The sequence below is a fragment of the Mustela erminea genome, chromosome 12 (assembly GCF_009829155.1).
Source record: "Mustela erminea isolate mMusErm1 chromosome 12, mMusErm1.Pri, whole genome shotgun sequence".
Lineage (NCBI taxonomy): Eukaryota > Metazoa > Chordata > Mammalia > Carnivora > Mustelidae > Mustela > Mustela erminea.
This window is the reverse complement of record NC_045625.1, coordinates 19,186,260-19,199,378: the sequence shown is the minus strand read 5'-3', so window position 1 is coordinate 19,199,378 and position 13,119 is coordinate 19,186,260. Positions and strand designations below refer to the sequence as shown.

The 13,119-nt window shown below is 53.6% G+C and overlaps 1 protein-coding gene across 1 annotated transcript; it reads left to right on the top strand.

Annotated features, from left to right (window-relative positions):
- Window positions 1-2,175: 2,175 nt before the first annotated feature.
- LOC116570883 (alpha-1-acid glycoprotein 1-like) lies at window positions 2,176-5,534 on the top strand. The gene is made up of 6 exons (XM_032308478.1): window positions 2,176-2,338; window positions 2,770-2,912; window positions 3,138-3,208; window positions 3,983-4,090; window positions 4,238-4,341; window positions 5,332-5,534. Exons 1-6 carry the CDS (start codon window positions 2,225-2,227, stop codon window positions 5,407-5,409), a joined length of 618 nt encoding a protein of 205 aa, XP_032164369.1. The 5' UTR covers window positions 2,176-2,224; the 3' UTR covers window positions 5,410-5,534.
- The last annotated feature ends 7,585 nt before the right edge of the window (window positions 5,535-13,119 follow it).

Below are 13,119 nucleotides of genomic sequence, written 5' to 3'. Positions count from 1 at the left end.
CCCATCCAAAACAACAAGTGAGCTGGCAAAAAAAAAAAAAAAAAAAAAAAGCAAAGAGAAGAGGAAATCCCACTTCTGACAAGGATGTGGAGGAGGGGACTCCTCTGTGTCGCCAAATTGGCACCACATTAGACAGTTCGTGTTTTTGATTTGTCATGTGTTTTGTCGTCTCTCTTTGGGGAGAGAGGTGTTTTTTTTTTTTTTTTAAATCAGCTTAATTGAGGTGTAATTGGCATACAATAAAACGCACACATTTTAGGTTCAGGGTTCAGTGAGTTTTCACAAATGTGCATTATGCGCGTAACCACCCCTGCGGTGGAAATGGGGCAAGCGGCCACGGACCTCAGAAAGTGCTCTTCCAACCTCTGGCCCTCAGACTGCCCTCCTTGCCCGAGGCAACCACCGGTCTGATTTCTGCCATTCTAGATCCATTTGGGGGGTTCGAGAACATTCTGTACCTGGAACCAAACAGTATGTGCTTGATTAGTCTGGCTTTTTTTGTTCAGCAGAATGTTTTGGAGATTCACAGCTGTTGTCTCATATGCCAGTAGTTGGTTCCTTTGGATTGCTACATAGTATTCCCTGTATGAAACTGTTACGATGTGTCTTTCCATTTTCCTGACGACTGGCATTTGAACTGTTTCTAGTTCTTGGCTATTTCGAATAACATCGTAGTCTTGTCCGTGACATGTTTTTCTCTCTCTTGAATGGTAGGGCATGATAGAAAGGGATTCGGTTGCTTTCTGACACGTGGCATTCCAAGGAAACATCACCATATGAAATGCTAGAGGCAATTCTCTCTCTATAAAGCTGGAAAAAAATAAAATGCTACGGATATAAAGAGAGGGCGCCATTAAGTACAGGGAACCTAGGAACAGCACGACAGGGGTGTGTGTCCATTAAAATTATAACCACTGACTACACGGAAACATGGGAAATGACTCAAAATATATGAAATGAACAGGGATACAAAACTGTACCATAACATAAGAAGGCTTTGGGGAAGTACTCGTTCATAGGACTAAAGATGTGACCCGGTCAGGCAGAAACACGGACTGTGGACGCACATATCTGGGGTGCTGGGCACTGTCGGGGCCTGGGACCTCCTGGTGACGACAGAGGCCACCTTCCTGTTCCACGGCAGGGGGTGGAGACCACACGTGCATCATTTCTTGTTTTAGATGTTGGGAGCTAGTTCAAGTAACACCACATTTACTGGAAATAGATGTGGAACTTGGATGCCTCCTCCTTTTAGAAGGATCCCTGCCTCCGAGGGTTGGTTGGCACCCCCCTCCCCCAATGGACTTTTGTTCCCCCACGGTTGTCACCACACTCCGCTGGAATGGAATCCATGGTTTGCCTTACCCCTACTCCAGAGCCTCTCCCCATCACCACCCCCATGCCACCTAGTCTGGGAACTGTCTAAATCACTTTCAGCATTTGATTTATGTCTGGCTTTCACTCTGGGTGCTCAGGGAAACACAAATTGGATAAAGTCAGTAAAGCATCCTCTTTGGGCTCAGGTCATGATCTCAGGGTCCTGGGATGGAGCCCTGCATCCGCCTCCCTGCTCAGCAGAGAGCCTGCTTCTCCTTCTCCCTCTGCCCCTCCCACCCGCTCAGGCTTTCACTCTATCTCAAATAAATAAACAATCTTTAAAACAAAACAAAACAGGGGCACCTGGGTGGCTCAGTTGGTTAAGCCTCTGCCTTCGGCTCAGGTCATGATCTCAGGGTCCTGGGATTGAGACCCACATCGGGCTCTCTGCTTGGTGGGGAGCCTGCTTCCTCCTCTCTCTCTGCCTGCCTCTCTGCCTACTTGTGATCTCTCTCTCTGTGTCAAATAAATAAATAAAATCTTAAAACAAACAAAACAAAACAAAAGGAAGAAACCTCTTAGCTTGCTTAGAGGTCCCTCTACACATTTAATGAAATCTACACATTTAATGATACCACTCCAGCCCACACCCACCTTGGCTTTGAACAGCCTGACCTTGGGGCCCCTGTAACCCTTCAGGTCAGGGTTCTGATTTAGACCAAGGCTTGGAGGCTTTAGCTACAGTGGGCTTTGGGGGAGGGAGGGAAGGATTTGTGCAAAGCATTTCACAAGAGTTCATGGATTGTGTCACCGGGGGGCTCTAGGGCTCCTCCCACAGCTCATTATAAAATCACTGTACCCTCCAGCCAGCAGTTCTGCTGGACTCCAGGTGTCTCTCCATCTAGGCATGGCGCTGTCCTGGGTCCTTGCTGCCCTGAGCCTCCTTCCTCTGCTGCATGCCCAGAGCCCAGTGTGTGCCAACCTCACAGCAGCGCCCATCACCAATGCCACCCTGGACCAGGTGCGTCCCTCGGCCCCCGAGCGCCAGGGGCAGCTGCCTCCTTCCCTGGGCTCCCCTTCTCCCACTGGCTTGTGGTCGCCACCCCCCCACCCCCCCGTCTGATTCTGCCCGCTTCTGCCTGCTTCTGCACTTTTCTCTCCTGGGTCCTGGGGTGACCTTCTGACCAGGCTCTGGACGCATTCTTCTGCTTCCTAACTCAGAAGCCTCATTGCAAGTTCCCTCAGAGGGGACATCCTGTCCTGGCCCCGGAGGGCCATCCAGTGTTTGGGGAGGTTCCTGATCCTCAGAGTGAGCTCCTGCATGTGCCCTCCTCGCCTGGGGCCCCAGTCTCCCTGCGTGTAAAAAGGAGGGGGACATCTCTGTACCTGGCTGGCTGGCAGGCGGGGCATTCAGCTCCCAGCCTCTGTCATCAGCTCTTGGCTTCTCCCCAGATCTCTGGCAAGTGGTTTTATCTCGCCTCGGCCTTCCGCAACCCGGAGTTCAACCAGTCAGCGAGAACAATCCATGCGGCCTTCTTCTATTTCACTCCCAACCATACGGACGACACAATACTGCTCGGAGAGTACCTAACCATGTAAGACCCCCACATGCTAGCTTGCCCCCAGCCCCAGCTTCTGCTCCTAGCTGCTGGGAAACCTTGAGCAAGTCCCTCCTTCCTCCTGACCTCAGCCTTTGCATCCGTGGATGGGGAGGGCGGTTTACTCGGCCCCAACTCTTGCCCTTGATGATAGCAACCGGTGCTTGTCCACTTCTTCTCAATAATCCTCCTCTTTGTTATCCTTCTTCTGTCTGGCTGTAGTGGGAACAAGTGCATCTATAACTCCAGCTATCTGAAGGTCCAGAGGGAAAATGGGACCCTGTCCAAATACGGTGAGGACCAGCCCTCAGGCAGGAGGACGGGGTGTGTCATGGGGACCTGTGAATGGACCACGCAAAAGGGTCAGTGCTGGGGCAAAGCCACGAAGAATCCAGGACAGGCCCTCTTCCTACATTTCTAACGTCCCAGGGTCTCCATGTTCAAATAACAAGTAATAACCGTCCCCAGACTTGAGCTCTATGTGTCAGGCACTGTTTGAAGTACTTTTACTAGAATTAACCCACAAACAATCATAGGAGGACCTGACAGCAATCAGCTGAGGAAACAGAGAAACAGAGAGGTCAATTGTTTCCCTGAAGTCACACAGCCTGTAATTAGAACTAGAATTCAAACCGAGGGCTGGCTGCAGGCCTGCCTCTCTCCACTACTCTTTCCCCTTTGGGACCTGAGGGTGGCAGTCTGTGTCAGGTAGGGAGTGACCCCACTTCTGTCCCCACCATCACCCTGGAGAGGGCACATAGTAGGAGCATACAAATGCTGGTGGGATTAAACCAACAGCCCTGGGCAGCCCTGAGGTTCCTGCGTGGGCCTCACTTTTCTCATCTGTAAAATGGGGAGAAAAGCCCTGACAGCCACAGTCGGCACGAGGCTCTTACGATTCCACATCTCTTTGCAAGGCCCGGCACACAGAGGGAGTGAAGGTCGTTGGCCCAGGTGAACTCCCAGCCTTCACTGACTGCTGGGGGGCCACGGGAACACTCATGGTCCCTCACCTGTGATCAGACCCATTGTGCTATGTGGTCTCACCCAGAGGTTTTCTTCTCCAGAGTCCGGCAAAGAAGTGTTTGCCGATCTCCTGCTCACCAAGGATCCTAAGATCTTCATGCTTGGCTTCTCCCTGAAGGATGAGCAGAACAAGGGACTGTCCTTGTATGGTAAGCACCCTTCCAATGTCCACCCCAACCAGACCTCACCCAGCAGACCACCTGTCCCTGTGGCTGGGCCCCCAGAACGCCTGCCCTCCCCTGAGCCCCAGCTGGGCCCCCGGCATGCTCACCCAGCCCCCTTGTTCCCTCCTGCAGCTGACAAGGCAGAAGTGACTGAGGAACAAATGAGAGTTTTCCATGAAGCCATCACGTGCTTCGGCATGCAGATGTCGGAGATCAATTACACTGATGCGAAAAAGGTGAGCGCAATGCAGACGAGGCTATGCCTGCCCTCGGAGCCCTCCTGCCTGGGGGCAGCCCCAGAGGCCTGGATAGGGAGACCAGCCGCCCAAGGCTGCATAGTGAGGCAGGATGTCCTACTTGTAAGCACCTGCCTCCCTGCAGGGACAGCTGAGCTCCCCAAGGCCCAAAGGTTGAGGGCCCAGGAGGGAAAGTCCCTGGGAAACAGGGAGGACAGGAAGGGAGGAGGAACAGTGGGAATAGGGGGGCAGTGGGAACTTGACGGGGAAACACACAAGGGTGATTATCGCTTACACCTGCCGGCCACAGCCCAGACATCAGACACCTGTGGATGGGCAATTGCTATGGTGCCTTTAAGCCACCCCCAAATGCCCTAAGTCCATGACCACCACCCTGATTTCTGCTATAACTGAGAATTACCCGTGTAATCATCTCCTTAATACTTGCCATCCAACCCCTGTTCGGGGAGAGGCTTTCCTTGGTCGTGTACTATAAGGCAATCTCTAAAATGGAGAGCTGCTGAGCGGGCTATACTTTTTCAGATATGCATGAAATACTTTTATTATCATCAAAGTAAAAAGGTCTCCGTTGGCCACCTGAGGCCATCTCTCCTGCCCACCAGCGGCCTAAAGCTCCTCCAGTCCCCACTCCTGGCAGCTGCAGGAAAGGACTGAGCACAGCACCAACTGGCCCTGGTGTGCAGCCTGCCTTCCCCATCCACTGGCTGGGGGACCACACACAGGCCACAAGTCCCCCTGAACCTCGGTTATATCATGTGCTCAGGAATCCAGATCGGTCCAGGGGCTTGGCGAATCCTCAGTACACAGCAGCGGTTTGTAAAGCCTCTCTGGAGTGCAAGAAGCTGAGGCTCAGAGCTGGACTGTGCCTCGCCCTGAGTCCCTGAGCTGACGCCCCAGTCCGGAGCTCATCCACCCTTGCCCTCACAAGAGCCCCTCACATCACCGGGCTCCCCTCTCACTGTCTTCCAGGATCTGTGTGGGCCGCTGGAGAAGCAGCACAAGGAAGAAAGGCAGAAGGAAAAGGAGGAACACACAGCGTTGGACTAGGACCCTGCGGACCGTGGGGCCCATCCTCAGCCCTAGGCCCACCCCTTTTGTACATGATGTTTTTGTCTCAGGTGCATTAATAAAGCTTCTGCCTTTGAAACAGGAGGCAGGGGCTCGTTTGCTCATGTCGTCATTCATTCATTCATTCATGGGTCTTGAAGCCCGCCCTGAGCTGAGCCCTGGCTGATCAGGGCATAAGGCCCAGCGCTTGGTGGGAAGAGCCCCCGCTGTCATATGCAGCATGGCTGGGGGGATGATGGGCACAGAATGTTGTGGGAACCCAGCACGCGGAGGTTCCTTCTGCAATGGAAGTCTGGGAAGGCTTCCTGGAAGGGGCATCTGAACCAGCCCAGAAAGATTTGGAGGTTTGAACACCTGCTCTTCCAGCTGCAAGCCAAGGAGCTGGGAGGATGTTTGGCAAACGCCGAGGCAGAGCGCCCCGGTAGGAGTTCAGGTAAATGAGGGTGGGGCGGCGGGTGGAGGACTGCCGCAGGTGGTACCAGGCGTGCGGGACCGCCCATCAGACCTCACCGTGGCCATCTGCAGAGGCGAATTGGGAGGGGGCCGGCTAGACACAGACTCTGGCACAGGCTGCTGTGAGCATCCTGGCAAGAGGAGGGCGCCTGGGCAGGGGCAGGACAGGAAGGGGCAGCCGCCTCGGGGCCAAGGCCAGAACGGCTGTGTGTCTCCAGAGTGTCCTAGGGGTGCCCATCTGATGTCCACAAGGATACACCTAGGGGAGAGGTTGGTCCCTAAAAACCAATCGTCTTGCTAATACGTTCAGAGCCCTGGAGATGGGGCCACGTTGGAGACAGGCCCACTTGGAGGCACAAAGAAAACTGAGCCCCCGACACTGGGAGTTCAGCAAGGAAGGTCGGCTTCCTCACGTGCCCAACAGCCCCGTGAGTTACTGGCACGGGTGGGAAGATGCACCACCTGGGTGGGGGGGGGTGCGGCAGAAAAGCTGGGGCCACATTGTTCATACAATTCTGTGCACGAGTGGCCCAAGCTATCCAGAGGGACGGGACCATAACTGTGGCACCTGACACCCATTCCCTTGGCTTCTGGGCCATCGCACTCTCAATAGCGTGGATGCACAGACCCACACCTGCCACATCCTTTGGTCAAAACAAGAACCACACTATGCTTGGGGCACTTAGGCGGGGGACACTGCCCTGGGTCCCTACTTCCACCCCCTCGGCTCCCCCTTCTCATCTTCATCTCCCTGCAAAGCCTCTTGGCACCCAGGTCTGGGGACCCGGAGGCTCAGAACCTACCAGAAATCTTCTCTTCTCAGCTAATTGCCATTTTCAACTCCACTGAGAAGGTCCCACTAAAAAATGAAATAGATACAGGCCTTGGTGGGCAGAGAGCAGCGAGCATGGTGGTCAGCCACAATGACTGGTGGGGGTTGGGGGGGGCTGGAGAAAAATGAAGGGAGGATGCAGCTGGGGTTGGCGAGAAGCTCCGGGAGCATAGGAAGGAAGTGCAGTACCAGAGAAAACAGACTTCGGAGTCAGAGGTTGCGAGAGGGTGCAGGCAAGCCTCTGGGACCTCAGTATCTCGTCCAGGAAGGGGGCACTTGGCAGGGGTCCGGGGGGCTGGCATGTGCCCTGTGTGAGCCTGCCATGCCAAGTACTAAGCTCAAGGATCGGTGTCTACTGGGTGCTCAGGAAAGGGTGGCTGGTGTCGCTCTCTGCTACTAGGCAGAGCACTGGAAAGAGAGTCCAGGCTTGTGCTTTGGCAGACACCAATGTGCTGTGTGTCTCCTACCAGCTCTGACCTCAGTAAGGAGGAGCTTGGCCAGGCAGCCTCTAGTCAAAACGCCCAAGGTCCTAACCGAGGCTGCAGGGAAAGGCTGGAGAAACAAAAACCCCCAAAGGAAGGCAGGCAGAGTGTAGAAATGGGCACTCAACAGATCCCCGCAGGAAAGGTTCGGCTTATCTTCCAGCCTTACACCCCACAAACTTGAGTCAAGAAACCACACGTCGAGAACACACACCACAGATGTGGGCAACTTTGGGATTTTTTTCTTTTTTTCTTTTCAAAAATGATCAAAATGCATTCTTCTTTATTTGCCCTCATGAGGAAAATAGATACGTATTATTAGCCAGAGGAGGACGGTGCAGGACCAGGAGACCCCAAAGATCGCATCTGGGCAGAAGGTGGCCTCAGTCCCAGCACTTCCTATAGGGGCTGGACCCCTGGAAAATTTCCTTTCCAGACCACTGGGCCAACACCCTTGAACAGCAGAGACACCCAGCAGGCAGGGCCTGAGCTAGAAGGACACCTCTCAGGAGGGGGCTGTGGGGCCTTCAGCAGTGACTCCAGCCGACCCCCTGCCCGGGGGGCAGCAGCAGCCCGCCCGCCAGCCTGCCTCTGCCAGCTGGTTCTGGGTCTCCAGAAGTCAGAAGAGGCAGGAGCCCCGCAGGCTTCGGGTCTGGTACAGGTCGGCAGACAGGGAGCGGCTCATGTGCTTGGCGGTGGAGCGGATGCCCTCGGCGGCCTGCATGGCTTCTGCGAGCGCCGTGTTGAGCTCCTCCAGGTCCTCCAGGTCCAGCTGGATGGAGCGTTGCTGCCCCCCGGCCGCTTGGGAGGGGGTCGAGGGGAACCAGTCAGCAGGGGCTGCGTGGGCTGAGGAAGCCTTGGCACAGAGCCCGGCCCCAACGTGGGCTCCAGAGTGACAGGGCTCTCTGTGAAGCAGGGGGTCCAAGGTCACCCAATGCCAAGTGCACAGCAGAGCTTTCCCCAGGCTGCTCTGGCTCTAGGCAAGACACTTCCCACATCTGCGTCTGACCTCTTCAAGTCAAAGGTCCCAAAGAAGGGTCTTGCCTCCCTCCCTGGCCTGGCCTGAAGCCAGTGTCCCCCAAGGGGAACCAAGTGCCCCCAGAGCAGAATCACAGGCAGAAGGCCCTCCAGCCCCACTGCATCTCCCACACTCACCTGAGGCCCCAGGGGTCTGTGGGGCTTCGGCAGGGCCCGACCACCGCAGCACAGAGTGGGGTTGTGGGATGGTGAAGGACAAGACCTTGGTCCCCTGGGGCACCGTCCCTGTGTGGATGCTGTGGCTGGGCTGGGGCGGGTCCGAGTACAGGTTCACCTGTCCGGGAGGGGAGGCATGAGCAGAGCCACGTCAGGGTTGGGGCAAACTCCTCAACAGGCCTCCCTTCATTCATACCATCACTTGGGCACTCAACAAACGTGCCTGGTAATAATTACTGCTACCTTTAGTGGAGCCCTTGGGTGGGGGCCAAACACGGGGCCAAGGACTTACAGGCCCTTCCATCCTCTGTTCATGGCAGTCCTGAAGGGGAGGCCGGGCAGGGACTATCCTCTCCATTTTACAGAAGAGGAAACTGAGACTCTGGTTAACTCACTCAAAATCTCCAGCTGGAAATCCTTGGGCTGAGACTACAACCCTGACATGACCCTAAAGACTCTGGTTTCCCAGATTAATCATTTTTACTAATATTTGTTACCATAATTTATGATGTAACTGCAATTATAATTAATATGGTATTTCACATTTAGCAAGTATATTATAAGTATATATAATTAATAAAAACATTTTTAATCATAAGTATCCCATTGATAATAATGACAATTGATGACTGAATGAGTGAGTAATCCAAGACGTGCACGAGCTCCTCTCTCAACTATAGCAGGTCTCCGTCATCTGGGGGTGGATTTCACATGGTAAACAGCCCAGTGGGTGAGGGAGAAGTCTAGAATCGGGCCGATGGCCAAGCAGGTCCGTGTGAAGCACAAGATCAGAGGAGACCCAGGAACGGATGGTGGGCCAGTGCAGGGCTGGGCAGCTACGGTCTGTTTTGGTGAATTATGTTCTAGCAGACACAGCTGTGCTTGCTTATGTGTCATCTAGGGTCTTTCATGCTACCACAGTGGCCGTGGGTCACTACACAGAGACTGTATGACCCCCAAAGCTGAAAATATTCTCCTGTGAGCTTTGCCACTGACCACTCTGAGTCTTACAACAGGCGGTTTAACAGACTTCTCTTTGCGCAGAGTGACTGCTCAATAACCAGAAGCCACTACCCTCATATTCGTCATCACCATTATGACTGCTGTTCCCATCATTACACATTACCATCACCACCACAACCTTCCTCATCATCAGCATCATCACCACCATCATTACCATCAGCATCACCAATGCCATCATCACTATTTTCACCACCATCACCATCACCACCATCACCACCATCATCACCATCACCAGCATCATCACCATCATCACCACTACCATCATCATCAATATCATCACCACCATTATCATCATCACCATCATCATCATCACCATCAACATTATCACCATCAACATCATCATCACCATCACCATCATAATCACCATTATCATCATCACCATCACCACCATCATGACCATCATGATCATCACCATCATCACCACTATCACCATCACAATCATCATCATCACCACCATGATCTTCATCACCACCATCACCACCACCACCACCACCATCACCACCATCATGATCATCACTACCATTATCATCATCATCGCCATCGACATCATCACCCTCATCACCATCATCATTACCATCAGCATCACCAACACTATCATCATCACTATTGTCATCACCATCACCATCACCACCATCACCAATGTCATCACCATCATCACCACCCACCATCATCACCACCCACCATCACCATCACCAGCATCACCACCATCATCAGCATCAGCATCACCACCACCATTATCACCATCATAACTATCATCACTACTATGACTGTCATTATCACCATCACCACAATCACCACCACCATCACCATCACCATCATCACCACCAGCACCACCACCACCACCATCATTCTCTCCGTTATCATCACGATTGTCATTTATGGGGCCATCATGGAGGCAGGTCCCTGAAAAGGCTCTTCCCCTGTGGTGCCTCAGTGCCTCCCAGCTAGTCAGGCAGCTTATCTTACTGCTCCCTGCTGCCCCAGGGTCAGGCATGGGCAGTGTAGGGTACACGCCTGATACAAGGAGCTCCCTAGCCCCCAGGCAAGCAGCCTCTCCCTGCTTAAGCAGCTCTTCACGACCTGGTTGTGGCACGAAAACCTACTCCAAAGTGAGGGACAATGGTCCAGTGCGGCCTGGCCCCCATTGCCTCCCCCTCCTTCAGACCCAGCTGATGAGAACAAAGCTGGACTTTAATATTCTTCTCTGCCATCTGCTCAGACCCACCTGTGGGGCTTTCCCATAGCACCCCTTTCCTCCCAGGGTGACCCGAATCTGGGGAAGGCCCAGCTCCCTACCCTGCCCCTCCCCCACCCTGCCCTGGCAGCAGCTATGGTTCCCAGTCTCCTGTTGCACAACTGAGTGTCAGGAAACAGCCAGAGTAGACTTCCCAGTGGGGCCATCCTGTGTTTGCTCTGTCCACAATGAATCAAGCCACTGCCGTGGACAGTCACTTTCCACCAGTGACCAGCTGCCCCATGCTGGGAAAAGGACAGAGGGGCAAGCAAGAAAGGGAGAGGCTGGCAGGTGGATTCCAGTCCTTGCTTCCTGACCGGGACGTGGTCTTGGGTGGGTCATTCCTTCTCTCTGGGCCTCAGTTTCTCCCTCTGCACAATAGGGGTGCTAAGCCCTTCCTTGCTTGCTACCACAGTCCGAGCTATTGTTCTGTAATAGCAGGGTGAATCGTCTGACATGGAATGGTATTCAACCGCTCTGTAAAGAAGCAGTTTCCTGTAGTTCAACCCAATACGTAGCACCTTTCCAAATAATCGCAGCTACGGGGTCTTGCATGCTTACTGTGAGCAGGAGCTCTGTTGGGTGTGTTATGTTTTCATCATATTTCCTGCCAAACTTCTCTTGGCATTGGGCCTGGGCCAGTTGGAGGGGCGGGCAGGGAGGGGTGTCCAGACGCTTGTCCCACAGAGGTACTACGGCATCCCTGAGGTGTAGGAAGATGGAGAAAACGGTACTGCATCGGGCGGGGGTGGTGCTGGGTGCACTTGAAGGAGCTACTTGGAGAGCCTCTTGAGAGAAGACGGAGACCTCCAGGGGCACCTGAGCGACAGCGAGGACCCCTCCTTCCTTCTGAGTGGCGCTCCATTTACTCGCTGCAAGAGAAAACATTCATTTCTCTCTACGCTACTCAGCACACACAGGGCCACGGAGTGTGATTCAAGGACAGGGCACAAGAGGGAAGAGTTGTTGGCCTGGGGCCTGACCAGCATCGGTTGTGAAGAAGGAGGTTTAGGGCTGTGGGTCACTCTTGTGCCAGTACCGGGCACCAGATCCCCAGTGACAGGCGGGCTTCTCTGTTACTTAATAAACTTTGTGTGTGTGCATGGACGTGTGCATGGACGTGTGTATGAGTGTGTGCACGTGGTGTGCATGGATGTGTGTGTGTGTGTGTTCACGTGTGCGTGTGTGTGTGGTACGGGACATCCTCTAAAGCTCTGAGCAGAAGCCCCATGGCCCAGGGTAACGAGGGCGCTCTCCATGGAACAGTCAGCTCCCGCTGAGAGAAGCAGTGTCTCCAGTCCGTCCCCAGTCGCATCCTCTCACACCGGGACCGCTGGGACAGCACCTGGCTCCTCTCCCAAGCCGGTCCCCTACCCTGACACCCCAATCTTCCCTGCCCAGACAGAGGGAACTTTCTTTTTCTTTTCTTTTTTTTCTTTTTCTTTTTTTTTTTAAGATTTTATTTATTTATTTGACAGAGAGCGATCACAAGTAGGCGGAGAGGCAGGCAGAGAGAGAGAGAGACAGAGAGAGAGGGAAGCAGGCTCCTTGCTGAGCAGAGAGCCCGATGCGGGACTCAATCCCAGGACCCTGAGATCATGACCTGAACTGAAGGCAGAGGCTTAACCCACTGAGCCACCCAGGCGCCCCCAGAGAGAACTTTCTAAACAGCAAATCGACTACTTGTCTCCCACCTCACTTAAAACCTTCCCATTTCTCCTGATCCCTGCGGGGTCCAGGGCAGACTCCCCAGCCCGGCTCCCGTGCCCTGCAGGCTTGGTTCCCGCCAACCTCTCCAGCATGGGCCCCGTCACTCCCACGCCATCCCACTGCCGGCCACTCGGACCCCAGGTCCCCCACACGCCCCACGCTCTCTGCCCTCCACTCTTCCCCGCCGACGAACTCCGCTCCTTTTCTCAAGACTCAAATTAGGGCAATGCCCATCCAAAACACCAAGTGAGCTGGCAAAAAAAAAAAAAAAAAAAAAAAAAAAAAAGCAAAGAGAAGAGGAAATCCCACTTCTGACAAGGATGTGGAAGAGGGGACTCCTCTGTGTCGCCAAATTGGCACCACATTAGACAGTTCGTGTTTTTGATTTGTCATGTGTTTTGTCGTCTCTCTTTGGGGAGAGAGGTGTTTTTTTTTTTTTAAATCAGCTTAATTGAGGTGTAATTGGCATACAATAAAACGCACACATTTTAGGTTCAGGGTTCAGTGAGTTTTCACAAATGTGCATTATGCGCGTAACCACCCCTGCGGTGGAAATGGGGCAAGTGGCCACGGACCTCAGAAAGTGCTCTTCCAACCTCTGGCCCTCAGACTGCCCTCCTTGCCCGAGGCAACCACCGGTCTGATTTCTGCCATTCTAGATCCATTTGGGGGGTTCGAGAACATTCTGTACCTGGAACCAAACAGTATGTGCTTGATTAGTCTGGCTTTTTTTGTTCAGCAGAATGTTTTGGAGATTCACA

Coding starts and splice junctions, on each gene's coding strand:
- LOC116570883 (XM_032308478.1), top strand. CDS start 2,225: ATGGCGCTGTCCTGGGTCCTTGCTGCCCTGAGCCTCCTTCCTCTGCTG. Junction 2,913..3,137: donor CTCGGAGAGTACCTAACCAT/GTAAGACCCCCA, acceptor GTCTGGCTGTAG/TGGGAACAAGTGCATCTATA. Junction 4,091..4,237: donor CAAGGGACTGTCCTTGTATG/GTAAGCACCCTT, acceptor TCCCTCCTGCAG/CTGACAAGGCAGAAGTGACT.